Source organism: Fistularia commersonii, chromosome 3 (assembly GCF_037954325.1).
Source record: "Fistularia commersonii isolate RoL2024-O1a breed Wild chromosome 3, RoL_Fcom_v1.0, whole genome shotgun sequence".
NCBI lineage: Eukaryota > Metazoa > Chordata > Actinopteri > Syngnathiformes > Fistulariidae > Fistularia > Fistularia commersonii.
The window spans coordinates 10920144-10937990 of NC_141286.1; the positions used below are offsets into that span (position 1 = coordinate 10920144).

At 47.5% G+C, this 17847-nt stretch overlaps 2 protein-coding genes and 1 long non-coding RNA gene across 5 annotated transcripts; 2 read left to right on the forward strand and 1 right to left on the reverse strand.

Moving 5' to 3' along the window:
* The first annotated feature begins 806 nt into the window (after positions 1–806).
* On the forward strand, positions 807–8475 carry sae1 (SUMO1 activating enzyme subunit 1). The gene is made up of 9 exons (XM_086177345.1): positions 807–1495; positions 1719–1830; positions 2726–2899; positions 5066–5211; positions 5496–5595; positions 5780–5885; positions 7703–7847; positions 7947–8016; positions 8292–8475. The coding sequence occupies exons 1-9, from the start codon at positions 1404–1406 to the stop codon at positions 8382–8384; spliced, it is 1038 nt and encodes a 345-aa protein (XP_086033471.1). The 5' UTR covers positions 807–1403; the 3' UTR covers positions 8385–8475.
* A 760-nt stretch (positions 8476–9235) lies between these two features.
* bbc3 (BCL2 binding component 3) lies at positions 9236–17364 on the reverse strand. Of its 3 annotated transcripts, none has more exons than XM_086178948.1 (4): positions 17277–17364; positions 15959–16049; positions 12745–12935; positions 9236–11735 (listed from the first exon to the last, which is right to left on the reverse strand). In XM_086178948.1, exons 1-4 carry the CDS (start codon positions 17319–17321, stop codon positions 11634–11636), a joined length of 429 nt encoding a protein of 142 aa, XP_086035074.1. In that variant the 5' UTR covers positions 17322–17364; the 3' UTR covers positions 9236–11633. The 3 variants fall into 3 exon arrangements, with proteins under 3 accessions (XP_086035074.1, XP_085995352.1, XP_085995344.1); XM_086139226.1 differs by lacking the exon at positions 17277–17364 and adding an exon at positions 16551–16614; XM_086139218.1 differs by lacking the exon at positions 17277–17364 and having other exon boundaries at positions 15959–16517.
* LOC147235524 (uncharacterized) lies at positions 12170–15186 on the forward strand. Its single transcript, XR_015104171.1, has 3 exons — positions 12170–12448; positions 14718–14867; positions 15085–15186. It is a non-coding gene; the product is annotated as an uncharacterized LOC147235524 (long non-coding RNA).
* Positions 17365–17847: the final 483 nt, after the last annotated feature.

Sequence of the window (17847 nt, forward strand, 5' to 3'; positions counted from 1 at the left end):
AGCCGAGAAAACAACTCTTTCGTATCTACCGTGTTAGATCTGAAATCACTGGCTTCAAAATAATCCTGACTGATGGATTAAAATGGCCGCTATAGTTTCCACATTTGCACATCTTGGTCGCCTGTTAGATCCTGCATGTGAGACTCAGGCAAAAACACACCAGTGATTTTTTAGCGTCTTTTCTTAAAATTGTTTTTTGAAACTTGAATAACACAACGCTGGTTCACTCTTCTGCTATTTGTATTGTTCATCTTCCCCGTCGAGTCTGTAAGTAAAAATATAATTATTCACTGAAATGGATTGCATATTCATTTTGAACATTTCAACGGCATGGCCTCAGTTCCCATTGGTCAAAGAGTCTCTTAAATAAAATGATTCAATCCATCTGTTAAAAAATCATAATCATTAAAATGCTTCAATCCCAAAGTGACTTGTATAATCCGCCAGGTGTTTTATTGATGATTGTATGGTTTCTTTCCTCCAGCATAAGCACAAATCTAAGCTCATGAATCTCTGCTCATGTCCTAAAATGAATACATTAAATTGATACGGTTTCAATTGTTCAAAATAATTGACAAAAAAAAATCAATGCGGCAATTTTTATTTTTCCCCGAACAGAAAATTAACAGTTGACTTGAGAATAACCAGAACATTCCCAAAATGAGAAAAATCCCAATATGATCCATAAGATCATTTTTTCTAACTAGCAGACCTATTCCGCATAAGGGGCTTCTGAATGAGTGAAACTACTCTTAATCTGTCAGTTAATGCTAGTTGGAGACAAAGTAAGGAAGGCAACATGGGGCCCCGGCAGGAGGCTCCACTGGCCCAATGCAGTTGGGTGCAATTCCATTTTTTTCCCCTCAGGCGGCATGTTTGTGAAAGTCTAAACGCAGGGAAAAGTTTTCCCTGCTCCCCCAGAGCTTTGCCGGAGTCCGGAGATATTTGTTAAGCAAATACACGGAATAAGAAAAACCCTCCGAGGTATTTCTCGGCGCCAATAAAGTAATTTCAAACGATGAAACAACCGCCATGTCATCATTCCACAACACATTTTCTACTATATTTGTGTACAATTACTGAGAAAAACTATTCAAAAGCAGAAGTGGCGATTAAGCATTCAGACTGTCTACATCCGCGTAAATATTCACATTAGTGGGTGATATTGATCAAAAAGTTACTTAAATGCAAATATAAACAAAATAAATAAAACAAACAAATCATTTCCGGCCTCTGGTGATGACATAATCACCCCACTGAGCGACGTGGGGTGATGATGTCACCGCGCCGCTCAGCGGGGCTGTAGTGTTGTTTGAAAAAAAAAAAAAAGTGCCGCTGTGGCCGACCAAACGTGCACTTTCCCGCCGTTCTCCCCGTCGTCTTGGTCGCCTGGAGTGGTCGATATGATCGAGAAGGAGGACCCGGTCATCAGTGAGGAGGAGGCGGCCCAGTACGACCGGCAGATCCGGCTGTGGGGCTTGGATGCCCAGAAGAGGTCAGTTAGCATCTCATGCTAACGCTGCGGCGCCCGTTGTATTTGAGTCCTTCCCCGCTGCACTGCTACATCCTGTTAAAAAGTCATAATAAGGAGTGAACAGCAAACAGTGAACACAAGCTAATGCATGCACAGGATTCACAAAAGAATGGTCTGATGATCTTCATGCGTTGTTTTTTCTAAGTGTATCAATTAATCGCCCCCCTCCCTCTCCCCCTCCAAGACTACGGGGGTCCCGGGTGCTCCTGGCAGGTTTAGGTGGTTTGGGGGCCGAGGTGGCCAAAAACTTGATCCTGGCCGGTGTGAAAACTCTCACCCTGCTGGACCATGAGCAGGTAAACGAGATCTTAACCGTGGACACGTTCACCTGCATGTAAACAATGTGTATGTATTAATGCTATAATTATAATGATTCATTTATCACCTTCTTATTCTTTCTCGCGTTGCACTTCGTTTCTTGCTTATTTTTCATGTTAGGGTTCCCGCTCTTGCTGATTTTTTTTTTAATTCAGACTATATTTTATGTAGTAAAATGTGTGGTAAAAAATAAAATGTTTAATAATAATTTTATTTCATTCATTGCTGTTTCTATGGAAAGCACTGCTACCAAGTCATTGATTGTTGAAGACTTTTGCTTATTTTGTTGCTGATTTTCACATACTTTTTGTTGTATATTTGGCATAGGGATGATCCAGCTAATTTGCTGGCCATTATTAATTCTGGAGGATGTGAAAGTTATGCTTTCTGATCTTCACATGTTTTTTTCTTTTTCCAGAATGCTGAATTCAGTCACACAAATTTGCTGAGTAGAGAGTTGGCAAATTAGCAAACACTGTATTTTTATTTCCTTTTATTTATTTATCACACCAGACTTCATTTTAAATTCTAATCTGTGTTGTTTTTTAACTTCGCCGTGAGTAAGAAACATGCTTGTTAGCCCTGACCACTGACTTCCCATCAGGAGGCCTATGTAAGCTTCCATTTGATTATCTTGAGAAGACTGAAATAACTTCTCAATGGATGAAAACACAAATATCAGATGTTTATTATCGGATCTCCGAAGCTCATAGATGTCAAATTTGTGTTCCATGTTTCTAAAAGCCCATCTTGAAAGGGCTCCTCATGGAGGAGTTGAGCAGTGAGCCTGAGAGACAGACATGTTGTAGGACGACCCCAAAGCAGACACACCTGCAGAAAGGACTCCTCATTCTCTGTCTGTGCCTCCATCAGGTGACGGAGGAATCATGTCGAGCTCAGTTCCTGGTTCCGGTGACTGCCCAGGGCCAGAACCGGGCCAAGGCCTCGCAGGAGCGGGCGCAGAACCTCAACCCGATGGTGGAGGTGCACGCCGACATGAACCGCATAGAAGACAAACCTGACGACTACTTCCTGCAGTTCGATGCGGTGAGTGGGAGCTAGGACTCTGAGACATACACACACACACATACACACGCTTCTTGGCCAGGATTTAAAGATGCAGAGAACTCAGATGAAGGCAGAGACCTGACCCTCACTTTAAACTGCATTTATGACTAAGTACCAGCAGGGGGCACTGTGAAGCAGAAAAGATGCTCAACTTTTCTTCTCATTGCCTCAGTAAACACATGACCGTATACTATATAGTTATGTCTTCACTGAAAGCGCGACTTTTACCGTATTTTCACAACCATAAGGCGCAACGTACTAAAAGGCGCAGTCTCAGTTATGTGTGCCATTATTGTATTTAACACATACATAAGGTGCACCTGATTTTAGGGCACGGGTTTTATATACAATCCACGGCCACACTTCCCCCTTTAACGTTCTCATGGTGTCCTCTACTACGTCCGCCTTACAACAACAACACGCACACCCAAGCATAAAATTGTGTGTATTTAAAAGTAGAGCAGGAGCAAAACTGAGTTTGGTATTCACATTTTTTATTGGTAATCGTCATCAATCAAACCCATTGAAGTCCTCATCCTCTGTTTCTGATTTGAACAGCTGTACTTAATCTCCATCAAGCATGCCGGGTTTACTTTCTTCACTGTAAGAGTCACTTTCTGTACTGTGCAGCTCCTCGGAAATGATGCCAGCTTTTGCGAAAGCTCGAACGCAAGTGCCAGCAGACACGTTAGCCCATCTACAATCCATTGGCAAATTGTGGCCCCTGCGTTGCCTTCCGATCTTAGTTAAACTGTGGTCTCCAAGAAGACTTTTCATACCCCGTTGTGCATATGCACAACGGGGTATATCGCCACCGTGCCGGTCCCCTTCCTCTCCGCAGTTTGACCCACTGGGATGACGAAAGTAAGCGGCACCTTGTCCATGTTAGTGATATGGCTGGGCTGGATGTGTTTGTCGTCAAAGTTTTTTCAGAGTTTTTAAAACAACAATGTTCTGCATAACGCACATACCTGGTCTTTTCATATACAATGAACGCCCACACTTCCCCCTTTAACGTTTTCATGGTGTTCTCTACTACGTCTGCCTTACAACAACAACACACAGAGGGCGTGCTGTGCTTTAGGGCGCGTTGCACATTTTGAGGAAAATCTAAGACTTTTATGTGTGCCTTATAGTCGTGAAAATACAGTAACAATACACAGACACAACCAGGTCACAGTCCTACATTTCCACTGGTCCTTCAAATGTGTGTGTTTGGGTAAATTTACACTTGCTTCTGGCGCTGCCATGATTTGCAGCCTTTCCTGTGGTTTTGTTATTGAGGTATAAGAGAGCAAAAAGAGGTACAAGACAGACCTCGCCTCACCACCCTTTTTGTAATTTCATGTCTGCAGGAGCACCAAATTCAGGGTGTCTATTGTCACATGTTGTCCAAAAACGAGTTTCCTTGCACAGTGAAATTCTCATTTTGCTCCCCACGATGAAGTCAGAGAGGTAGCAAAAACCCTAAAACAATAGGTATGTTATTGCAGATGTACTGCTTCTGAAGATCGGTGGTGGTGACGCCCCCTAGTGGAAGCTGTTTACATGTGGTGTTGGCAAGGGAGGAGGAGAGCCAGCGCTGCAGAGATAGTGAGCCTCCACCCTGCTAGGACCATAAACAGTCCAGGCCTGTCATCTCATGGATACTTCTTGTCCTCTTTTCCTCTTGTTATCTTCAAGCGGTGCGTGTCAGGCCTGATAGGGCTGGTTGTTCTGCACACCGCCCTTGTTTACAAGCCTCCGTGGTGGCCGCGGCCTGTCCATCGGCTGATCGGCCACAGCTACAGATGAGCCCAAGGCCTCCTCTGACATTGTCAGCAGGCTCCTTAAGGATTCACTGAAATCAACAGAAGGTCCGAAGGTGCCGTGATCTTCTTGGTCTGGTCCAGAAAAGAATCACAGCAATCGGAGTTGACCGCCCTCTAAGATGTTTATCTTTAGCTAAAATAAAAGCATGTTGTTTTTAAATAGAATGGGCTGCTAAGGCAACGCAACCCCGTCCATCAAAATAAACCTTACCTTGAAAATAAGCGGGCCACTGTTCTTGGCTTGAACACTAACCTTGAGTTTAGCTGCCGCTGAGGAACTATCAGACGAGAGCAGCCTATCTGTAAATTGAACCCACCGCCATGTCCCCCCCAGGTGTGTTTGACTGGCTGCCCCCGTGACCTGATGCTCCGCTTGGACCAGCTCTGCTCGCCGCGCAACATCAAGGTCTTCTGCGGTGATGTCTACGGTTACTATGGCTACATGTTCTGCAACCTGGGCCCAGAGCACAGCTTCGTGGAGTGAGTTCCTCAACTCGGACCAGATGTTCTCAGCATGGCAGTTGCAGTTCCATCCTTCTCCAGCAGAGACCCCGCTGGAGAAGCTGCACCACCTCTAAGAACAGGCTCAGGTCTCCCAAAGGTCAAAGGTGGAACCTGGAGAAGCCAGGCTTGTGATTGGCTCCCACAAATTCTTCCAAATTAAAAAAAACCCGCAGAAGTCATGTGATGGTCATGGGAGCTCTGAGAGGTCGTTTGTCTTCAGTCACTGGTTTCTTCTTAAACCTCTCTTGCTTTGTCTCCAGGGAAAAGCCCAAAGTGGTGAAGCCGCCTGCTGAGCCCAATGACGGCCCTGAACCAAAGAGGGCCAAAGTGGACACCAGCGAGACCACCATGGTGAAGAAGGTTTGTAGACTCCAAGGTCTCTCGTAGCCTTAGCGGTGAAAGAGACCTAAAGGCAGGATGGAAGTCTTCAAATGGAAGATCCTTTCCACTTGCTGTTTGTTTATGTTCCCAAAGCAGGGGGTGTCGGGTGCCCTGGTGGTCCCTCTGGTAACACCTCCTGTGGTTTGATGTGTGGACCCTACAGACGTCCAGCTTTTGCTCGCTGAAGGAGGCCCTGGAGGTGGACTGGACCAGCGAGAAGCGCCGTGCCACTCTGAAGAGGACGCCGGTTGACTACTTTCTGCTGCAAGGTACTTCAGGCTTGCCTACATTAATGAGAATCTTTTAGCTGCTTCACAGCACTGTACTGGAGCCTGTGGAACCCATGTTATTCAGGCTAGCATTGGCCTACGGGGCAGTGGGCACCGGAGATCTGCTGATGTTCTTGTTTTTTTTGGATGCAGACAGTTTCCACAGACAGCATCGACTAAAGGTCGTGAACAAATCTAGAGGGGTCATTATTCAAAGGGTACATAAAGTGGAAACTGAGACTGTGTGGGAACCCTGGAGAGACCAATACTCTCAAAACAAGAAGATGCAAACTGCATGTGGGCCAGGGGGCCCTGCCAACCCTGAGGCACCCTTGCCCCCTCAGCCACATGAGAACACCTCCTTCCCGTTTTGGTGTTATTTAGGGTCTCATAAAGCTGCGGTTGTCCGTCCTCAACACCATTGTCACCAACCAGCTTACTTTCCATTGCAGGCTGGCCGTCCATGGCCGGTCATGTGAAACCCAGCGTAGAAACAGAACACCTACGCCGCCTGACACGGACGGGTGCACAACAACAGGAAGTCGCCAGGAAATTGGTGTTTGGCACAGGTTCTCAGGCTGAGTGTCCCCCCGCGAGCACCCTCTGTGCTGCCTGGGAGGATCCCAGCCAGGCCCTAGTGTGCTTCTTGGGGGGCCAGAGGTCAGCTGTGGGTGCGGAATGACCTAGAATCCGATTGACCAGTGACCTTTCAATCACAGGAAGAACTGAAACCGAGTCGGGCGATACATCCCATAATATGGTTAGCATTTTAAGAGAGATGCAGAGAACGGTACATAGCTGAGGGGGAGGGTCATTCACTGGTCACCGTGATTTAAAGGGGTGGAGTATCAGCTGACCCTGATAAAGGAGGCGGTGTCTATCAGCCAACGGCTGTTCAAACCCTCCCTCAGATCACTGCTCTCACAGGTGTGAACCTTGTGAACCTCCTGGCCGTGTCCAGGAGTCACATGGTTCTTCGGGATTGGCCTCCTTATTAGCAATTAACCCACCCCCCGCGCCCAAACACACCCAATTAGAGCTGAAGGAGTTGGAGTGGAAAAATGAAATAGGTCCACATGTTACAATAAGGCTTTTCAGGAATTAGGACCCAGTGGATCTTCAATATCTCACTGAGAGGAAGCAGAATTGGACTTCATACACACATACCTCCTGGCTGTGGGTGGAAACAGTGTCCCCAGAGCTTTGAATCCAGTGACACATGCACATACACAGGAAGTGCTGAACTATTTTCTGCTATATGTCTATATTTGGAGACAGCTGTGGGTCTGTGCGTGATTTAACCTTTAGATGTCAACACCCAGCACAACCTCAGAAGCTCATGATCAGCATTGATCATTTTGGTCTTCACATACACATGTACATACACACGCCCTTGGAGATGCTATCACTGTTCCATGTGTGCGTGCACATTATTACACCAGGTTATGAAACTGAGGCGCAGTGACTGCAGCAGCAGGTTGTGTGTGAGCATGCGTGCATGTGTGTGTACTCTGGAAAGGTGCTGTGGGCGAACTTCCTGGGTTAATGGATCCGCAGGAAGACTGTGGGCAAAGCCTGAGCACTGTATTCACGGTTTTGAGAATAGCAATGTGGTGGCTGTGGCTGCGTTAGTGGGGTGTGTGATGAAACAGTTATAGGTTATACACACACACACACACACACACACACACACACTATTTTGTATCCCGGGGCCATAGGAAAATGGTTTTCTGTGAAAGCTGACGCTCCGAGGAAGGTAAAATAAGAGACCCGTCGTGGGACCGTCACCCACATTTCCCTGTCCCCCTCCCGCGCAGTCCTGCTGAAGTTCCGCATGGACAAAGGGCGCGACCCTGACCCCCAGGCCTTTGCTGAGGACAGCCAGCTGCTGAGACAGATCCGTGACGACATCCTGGAGAGCCTGGCCGTGAGTGGCGACCTCCTGAGCGAGGACTTCATCAGGTGAGGGCCTTTAGGAGCTTTGGCCTCCTCTAACATGATGTTTTTGGCCGTCCTTCTCCTGGAGGGGTCAGCCCTTCATCACCTTCTGCATGTCTGCAGCTTCTGCTTTGCCGAGATGTCTCCGGTATGCGCTGTGGTGGGTGGAGTCTTGGGACAGGAAGTAGTCAAGGTGAGCATTCTGAGCGCAGTGGCATGCAGCTCTGGGTTCTAAGTGTTGTCATGACAATATACAGCCCCCCCCTCGGGTTCGCCACCCTCAGTCCAGAAACAACCAGCAGGTCCATTGAAGACTCTAAATTGCCCGTAGCTGTGAATGAATGGTTGAATGACAGCCGACCCTTCCAGGTTAAACCCTAACTCTTTCTCCTATTAGTCCGCTGTCATTGGCTCCTAAACCCTCTGAGCCGGTCAATCTTCCTGATCTGCTCCATTGTCCTTCTGCAGGCCCTCTCCCAAAGAGACGCTCCACACCGCAACTTCTTCTTCTTCGATGGCCGTAAAGGCCACGGTGTGGTGGACTACTTTGGACCCAACTGACCCCGTCCTTCAGCCAGACTCTGTCTTACAACATTGTGGATTTGTTTTGTTCAATTTGTACTTTTACAATAAAAGAGGTTTCTGTGGAAAAGCTCTCCTGTTGTTGGAGCTGAACATTGGTCAGGTGTCCTCTCAGGCTGACCCCACTCCCTCCCAAGGCTCCAGGCTCTCAAAGTTAAAGCTTTGGAAAGATGTTTTCAAAATGTCTTGAGGTGGAATCCCTTTTCTGGTTGCTTCCATTCAGTGTTTGATCAAGATGTGGACCTGTATTTGCCAGGTGCAGGTTAAGCCCCGTCTCCTTCCCTCAAATCGCCTCCACACCTCAGTTATACATTATGGTAAACAATGGTGGAGGCAGGTGAAGGTGTACGGGGTGGGGGGTGATCGCTGCTTCTCCTGCCTGTGGGACCAAGAAGATTAAGTCTGGCATCCTGTAAATACTCTGCTCTTTCATTTGAACCTTAAATCTGATTCTCCCCCCCTCGATTACAATCCCAGGCAGGCACCCACTCTCCCTTCCTGTCCCCAAGGCTGACGTTTCCACTGGGGGTGGTGGTTGTTACAACAGTCCTGGCTAGCAGGGGGCACTAGCTTAGCATAGCCTGATGGAACAAAGGAACCCATAGTTTCCGCTGTGAAGCCCACAAAGCAACCTGCGGTAGATGTAGGTTAAGATGACTACACTGGCAAGGAACCATTGAAACAGAACTTTAAACTAAATTCCCCTCGTCTCAACCTTGAGCCTCAAACTCCACCGACATAAACATGACTAAAAATCAGGGTCTTGCTCCCCTGCTGCCGGAGCACCAACGCCCTGCAGGTGACGGGAGAGAAAAAAAACATCAGCACAGTTGTGTTTATTTATTTCTTTATTTAAATGGTACAAAAACTTCAGTTGTAAAAAATACACAATTAGAACAGACAGATCTCTTTACATGAAGCTGTGGGGAGGAGTGATTGAGTGAGTGTGGGGAGCTCATTTTATTTCTAGGTTTTATTTCTTGGTTTTATTTGCAAAACCAAATCTGATCTTAGGTGGTGCTGTTTTCCTTTTCTGTCATAAAAAACAACCAAAAATGACCTAAAAAAAAAGGCTCAAATCAGGATTTGTTAAAAATTCTCCCATTTTTAGCAGCAGCTGTGAGCTCCTTCTCTGACCTGAGGACCATCAAATGCTTTGACTGTGGACCTCCGGAAAGACCCTTAACCTGAACCTTTTCTGAATCCATGCAAAGAAAACGGGAACGATCACAGAGACTCGTTTAGTTAAATAACTTAATATAAATGAATGCTGTCAGAGATGACAGGGGACAAAAGGCTCTCCAAGACAAGACCAAGAAAACCACCAGAGAAGAGGAAGCAGACCTCTCTCTCAGCTCTGTGGACATACCTCAAGAGGGTGATCACAACTGTAAACCTGAGGAGACACCAGGCACTCCCTGAACGCAACGTGGACTTCACGTGGGGCTGTGTCATATGTATCTGAGCACCCTGAGAGGAACAGAAGATCTAAGAACAGGGGTGGGCAAACTACGGCCCGCAGGCTACATCCGGCCCATTGGTCTTTTTAATCCGGCCCGCCAAAGATTGGTACAGAATTCATACTTGATGTGAATGATTGAACGATTGGATCAATAAATGTGGGACTTCACACAGGAGATTATTTAATTTATGAGATTATTTAATGAATGACACAGATTGGCTTTTTGATTAAGCCTTTACTGTTGACATACTGACACAAATGAATGAGCTGGATGTGAATCTACAAGGAAAAAAGCGGTTAGTGCATGAAATGCACACAAGCGTCAGATCCTTTAAGATCCTTTAAGATCCTTTATTTTCAAAGCAAATGTCAGATAAAGTTCAGACAAATGTCAGACGAGTCTGATACTGTTAACAATTTTTTTCTTAATTTTTTATATGGATCGTATTTTGTACTGACCTGGCCTGTCTGTCAAATTTTAAAACTCAATGCGGCTCCTGGGTCAAAAATTTGCCCACCCCTGTCCAAGAGGAAAGCTCCAAGAGCAAAACCAAGAGCTCCCTAACTGCTCGTGCAGCCGAATTATTAGTCTGGGGCAGAAATGTCGAGGAGAACAGACACAATAAATAACTCATGAAATGAAGGACGACTCTGCGATACTAAGCCTACTTTCAAAATAAATGAAGGTAATCAGCAGAAAATAAGGGAAAATAGGGGAAATACATTAGTTGAAAATACTTTTCTCTCTCTCTAAAAGATCCAAATCATAACTTTGTTTTTTTGCTTCATTTTCTCCTGAAGACCTCAGGAGTCCTTCTCAAATCCACTGGATTCAAAATTCAAAACGTCTCACCCACCTCCCAAAGAACAGACAGAAGAAAGAGACTCACAATCAGGTATCAGTGAAGTGTGTTTGTCTGTGCAAATACTTGTCAGCCGATTTTTTCGTCATATTTAAAAAGCATGTTGATATAGTGACGCCCCCACTCTATGCTTCCCCCACACGAGGGGTATAACCCTGAGACATTCCAGGCATTGCCACAGCAACGTACAGTTTCACAGTTTACGAGAGCCACATGCGAACACTGTCAGCTAACGTCAGGGCTAAAGCCGAGACCAATGTCAAGGCTAAGGCACATACTAAGGTCAAGGCCAGAGCCCATGCTATCATAAAGGCTGAAGCCCCTGCTAACATCAAGGCTAATGCCAATGCTAGTGTCGGGGCAAAAGATCAGGCTAATATCACAGCTATAGTTTATACTGTCATCAGGGCTAAATCCAAGTCTAACGTCAAGGCTAAAACCAATGCTAACATCGACGTTTAAACCCCATGCTAACATCACCGTTTAAGCCCTATGCTAACATTAAGGCTAAATCCTAGGCTAAAATCAAGGTTTAAGTCCATGCTAACATCGTTTAGCCTGAACCCATGTTAATACAAATGCAGACAACAGAGTGCAGTGGCTTCTGGGAACTTTGAAGTTTGGATTGAATCAAGTTTTTCTTTAGAAACATCTTAAGACCATGGATGATTCTTTAGACAACAGACACAGATACTGACACACAGACACATACACACATGCTCACACACAAGTGGTCCGGTAAACATAAGTAAGCAGAACAGACAGGGTCCACAGGCATCACTAAAGCAGGCCACTAGGTGGCGCTGCCACAGTTCATATCAGTCCCATATCTTGGTCCAAACATGTCAGGCTGTGCCCCTGCTGACCTGGGGACAAGCATTCCCATGGTAACTAGGGATCCCTCTATACCAGCGCGTAACGAGGGTCCAGGACACCAGCGACAAGGTGAAGGAGGCCACGCCAGGCTTGCTGCCAGTCCTGCCAGGCATCAGCAATGACGGCGTTCTGTGGGAGGGCACACACAAACATTCCGGGGGGGGGGGGGGGGAAACCAGCGCTCATCTGAGATGAATGAAGAACTTACATCTGCAGTTAACACTTCCTGCCATCAGATCCAGCCCACACGCTCATACACTTCCACCTGCTGACTGAGCATGTAGATGGTTGACTGAGCATGTAGATGGTTCTGTGCTCGGCAGACGTGTGTGTGTGTGTGTGTGTGTGTGTGTGTGTGTGTGTGTGTGTGTGTGTGTGATCCGTGTCTGAGTAAGAGGTTGGGTGAGTGATGTCGTTGTCTTCATTTATATGAAGACAGGCAGAGGAGCGTGAGTGTGTGTGTGTGTGTGTGTGTGTGTGTGTGTGTGCGTGTGTTTCTAAATAGAAGTGAGTAAGGGAAGGGGGGCCCTGCCAACTCTTCATGCAATGGGGGGGCACTGAAGGGGGACTTAGATAAATAAAACCCTTACTACACACACACATACAAACACACTCATACACATACGGTGCATGACAAATTATAAATGATTGAAAAATTGAAAAGCCATTTGTACTGATAAATTTGTTTTTTTTTTGTCAAAATGGAGGAAAGGAGGAACAAAATTAGAGTAAACAGATAGGAAGTTGATGGATGGACTTTGTGCGAGGGGAAGGAAGAACCTCTACGTCTTCTGAAAAGAAGCCGCAGGACTGAGAGGATTTTTGTATCCAGAGGTGTGAAGGTGAAACCCCCCCTCCCACTCACAAACACATACACAAGTATTGATCAAACTGAACTTCTGATATGAAGCACACGCACACATACACACACACACATTCTTATCAATCTATTAAGTTCACACATGATTTGGGCCTTTGTATTTGCGTGCATGTGATATTGTGCATGTTTGTGTGTGTGTGTGTGTGTGTACGCGCGCTCTTTGGTCATCGTGTGTGTGTGTGTGTGTCCATGCTCCATTTCTGACCAGAGCCAACTGCCCCCCCGCTCCTCAAGCCCCCCGCCCCTGACTCCTCTTACCATTTGGAGGGCGTTGTTGTTCATCTGGTCTCCAATGTTCCTCAGCCTGGCAGCGATCTCCAAGATCACCTCTGGCTCTGCCTCTGGCTGTGGGGCTCTGCTAGCAGGTCGAGCCAGCGACTGTTGGTCACCCTGGGGTGGCGGGTCCAACAGAGGGGTCCATCTGCAGGGGTCCTCTTGGTATCCTATGTCTGCAGCAGGAGAAGCAAAGGGGATTCAAGAATTAGATGGTCATGGGAATGGAGACTGCAGGTTCCTCTGAGGCTCTCAGGCCTGTACAGGGCGGTCATCATCTATTAATGAATGAATGGAGCCTCTGGTGGGAGAACTACTAAAAGATGTTCCAGTGAGGTCAAGCCAAGTCGCAGTGAATCAAAGATTCTTCAGGTTTAAGCTAGAGGAACGCTGGACCCTTCTGACCAAGTCTTAGGTCTGAAAGCATGGTCTGCACGGCCAAGGTAGGAGTGGATGGAGGAGGGGCACTCCACCTGCACCTGTACCTGGCTGAGGACTGCAGTGTTGGACTTGGAGGTGCTTCGCAAGAGCTGGAGATTATAGACTCATGACGAAAACAGAGCTGCATCATCTGCAAAAAGCAGAGACTCAACCCTGAGGATGATGTCACCCCACAGCGGCACCTAGAACTTCTGTCCATAAAGGTTCTGAACCGAGTTGGTGACCAGGGGCAGCCCGGAGCCTTGAGGAACCCTTGAGGACCTCATGCACCTCCGAGGACCTTTTTGACTACCTCAGCCACCTCAGTACTCAGCCTTGGGGCTTGCTAAGGAGTCCCTCAATTCTGCTTCCTCTGTGGAAGACGTGTGGTCAGGGTTGAGGAGGCCTCGAAGCACTCCTTACCACAATCCGCAACGTCCTTAGGGGGGCTGAGCATCTCCCCATCCCATCCCATCCCATCTATACACAGTGTTTACAGGTTTCAAGTTCCCCTCCTGTGCCATCAGATGGTGGACTACAATCTCTTCAAAGCCGTGCAAAAGTCTTTCTCCATGGTCCCACCAAACTTCTCCCATGCCCGATAAATTGCTTCGGCAACCACCAGAGCCACTCAGTGTGCTGGTACCTATCCGCTGCCCCCAGAGCCTCGCAGTCCACAAAGGCCCAACAGGGCTCCTTCTACAGTGTGAGGGCTTCCCCAGCTGCGGGGGGCCACCAACAGGTTTAAGGGTTAACGCCTGGACAGCCCTTAGATGGGCCCTTAAGCAGCCCCTCCAAAGACACCAAAAGGCCAGGTAGGCTGAACTACTCTGGGGCAAAGTTACAAACAACAGACTGCAGTGGAGCAAGCTAACTTCGGGTCCGTCGGTTTGATACCCAAGGTACAGGCGCTGAGTCAGGGGCATTGGTATGCCCACACCTGCACCTACTCAAGAGTAGAGTCCAGCCCCTCCCCATGAGAATGCCTCCAGACCTGAGCTGTGCATCAAGGTAAGTCTGACAGGATCCTGCCAGAACCTCTCATCCTCATATACCACCTCAGGTTCTTCCCCCATCAGAGAGGTGACATTCCATGTCCCTGGAGCAGCTTCTGCAGCCAAAAGGGGGGGGACATCCAGTGTACCTTTCGGGCTATCACCATGGTGATGGTCTCCATCCCATGACCCTCTGAGAACCATGACCACCATGCGCCATGGGATTGACCAATGACTGGATGAGTCTCATCCGCTGGAAGTCATCAGAGCCTAATCCTACAGAAGAACCAGAAGGTCAGGAGATGTATCTCCTGATTGGCGCCGCAGGGGTGACCTCTGACATACGAAAACACACAAACACTGTATTTTTAGACCAAAACACACACAGGCCGGACAGGGTGAAGATGACTTATTTTCTTCTTCATGGAACTCGGGAGAGTAATCTCTTAATCTGCTTAATAAGTCTAGAATAGAGCGCTTTATGGTGCATGTGTGTGAGTTTCCCGTCTTTCAGTTTAAAAACAGTTCTTCTGTGCATTCCAGAAGAGAAGTCCACGTTAAGATCCATCTCAGTTCCAACCGCTGATGTGCAGAGGTGCTTTCACCCACCTGACCTCTGACCCGGTCGTCACTGCTGCCGGCCCCCAACTCCGGCAACAACAACAAACTGGGAAACTCTGGCTTGTTGCCAAGGTAACTGAAACCTGTGCCGATTGGCTTACCAGCAGAGGGCTGAATTCTAATTGGCCGGAAGGACAGCGGCCGGAGGCGACCCGTGATTAGTTTTATCCCAGCAACTTTGTACTTTTAAATTGTAATATTTAATCTGATTATCTAATCATTTTAAATATTCAACTTAATGTAAAATATTTTAATTTTTTTACTGTAAGATCCCAATTTCCATCTGCAGGTGGGGCGACACAGCAGTTGTCATGGCAAAACACTCGAACACATCACCATGAAGAACACCTTATCTAAGAGTCTGGAACAACCCAAACTCCTTTTCCTCCTCCACCAGCTTCCTGCCAGATGCTTTTATTTTGAAATCCGCTGCAGCAGAGGACCTCTAAATGCAGTGATTTGGCTTAATGCATATTATTGTAATAGTTTGTTAATAGTCTATTGATAATGACTAAGCATGAGTAAAGCTGTACAATCCCTGCGCTTCACTTCATACAATAATACGTTTTCTTTCCGAGGTAATTTTTTTCAATTCAACCACTGGAGGAAGAGGGGGAAGAGGGAGAGGGGTGCGCGTGTGCGAGCGGTCCCTGCTGGGAGGGGGGGGGGAACTGAACATGCCCATATTTGCTGACCTGCAGCTGAGAATGGGGAGGAAGTGTGTGTGTGTGTGTGTGTGTGTGTGCGTGCGCGGTGCCTGCTCAGGGGGAGGAGGATAGGGAGGGGTGTGTGCGGGGAACGTGTCTGAACATGCCCATATTTGCTGACCTGCAGCTGAGAGGAGCGGGGAGGAAGTGTGTGTGTGTGTGTGTGTGTGGTGGGGGCAGAGGTGGCAAGTCATCGTTTTGACGGGACATCCACAGTAAGCGTGGAAGCGTGTACTAGTGTGTGTATGTGTGTAAGTGTGTGTGTCAACTGTCCGTCACACATTAGTTACACGTGCCTTTCACACCGTCTGCTTCCGCTCGTATTGGCGTCAGTCACGTAGTAATAACAATCATCATGGACTGTTTGTTTGAATACACACACTCACAACATTTAAACACATTCAATCCACACATCAATTAAAGACTGCCGTCATTCGAAGCCCGATGAGCTCCTACCTGCAGCTTTTCCCGGGCAGGCTTCTCCGGGCTTCTGCACGACCATAACGACGTTCTCCAGATCACCGGTGTAGGCCATGTTTGCGGTTCCCTGGGCGAGCATACACGAGCACACACACACACACACACACGTGAGGCAGCGGGTTAGGTGTAGATCTAATAGGTGATCGATTAAGCGCCGAGGTTCCACGTATAGCAACGGTGTAATAACCGTGTAATAACACTGTTAATGCAACATTATTAATCCACCAACTATTTCCGATCACCGGATGGTGTAATAACCTGCTCATGCGACCGAGCTGCGCGCTTCACGACGTCTTCACGGCGTTTCTGCTTTCCCGCACATGAGACCGATTCAAGAAGAGGAAAACGAAATGACCGGAGCGGTTCCGTGCCTCGGCGGAAGCCTGACTGCTACCGACCAGAATCTACCTTCAGCCGTCCTCCTAACCCACTTAACTCACAGATCCAAACACACACACACGCACGCTGCACAACTTAAAACCAAAAACTGTCGAAGAAGAATCCGGATCCGGACCCGGTCCCTCAGTGGTCAACGGGACCAAGAATCCACGGAACCGGGCTGTCTCACCGTCGTGCGTTCCCCCCCATTAAAGAAACGAAGGCCGGCGTGGATGTGGACGAGTGAGCCGCTGAGCGCGTCTGCCCAGCTTTAAAACCAGGCGCGTCACAGGGCGTCACCTCGAAGACGCGCGTGCCCTCGTTGACGCGCATACAATTTCCCGAGTCAGCGCTGATCTACCGAGAAACCCTCTCAGAGCACAGGATTCCCATTTCTACTACGCCCATCTTCTGATTGATTACAGTTTTCAAAACGGCTTTTCACAGCCTGCGCCAGAAGAAACACGTGGACCCGCAGCTTCTTCAACCCGAAGCTTTAAGAGCCTCGGCCGAGAGCTTTAACTTTGCTGAACATCTTCAGAAGCCCATCTCATGTCCTTCTCTGGCTGCCCCTCTGCACGACGCTGCTGCTCGTCTGAGGTCTTCACGGAATCCGTTACATCGTTATCACCGCATTGTATCTTCTTCATAATAATAATAATAACAATGATAATCATGATAATTTAACTAGGCTTCCCCTGAAACAAGGGCTGACATGTTTCTGCACCTGCAGCTCTTCATCCACCCGCCATCCATTCACCCCCCACACACACCCCACACACACACTCACTCCTGCCCAGGAGCCTGGTCTGGTCCTCTGGTCCTCTTCCCTCCTTTCTTCTCTGCTGACAAAAATGGACTATCTGCACATCTATCTGAGAGTCAGGTCCTCTTCCACACTTGTGTGTCTGCTCACCTGTAGTGATGTCCTCCTTGCCCAGCCCGGTGTGTCAGTAATCATCTCTGATTTGTGTGGTTCTGCCCCTCACCCACCCAGCTCCATCTGGTGAGTTCCTTCCGAGCTGCATAGTAGACCTGCCAAAGTTTTACAACAAATCAGGAAGGAGGAGCAAAACCGCTGCAGACAAGGACTGTGGGCGGGGCTTAGCCCTGTTTAGCATTTTGCAAACACAATGAGGGATGAAAATGCACTTCAGCATCTAGAGGAAGTGCAGGTAAGCAGCTGGTGCAGATCTAATAAATAACTTAATAATGAGATGAGTGTATGATGTGTATGATGAGATGAACTATCTATCAGATTCAGAATCAGAAAAAACTATTTGTCCCAGAGCAGAAGGACAATTGGGGGGCACATGGGGTAGCAGAATCAAGTTGCATACATCTATGAACTAACAGATGTGCGCAATAAATGTGGTGGATCGTGGCCATGAACCATGGACGCCATTTTCAAGTAGAATTGTACAAATGATGAGTCATGCTGCACGAAATATAGTCAAAATGGACATTCAAGAGGACATAAATGAATA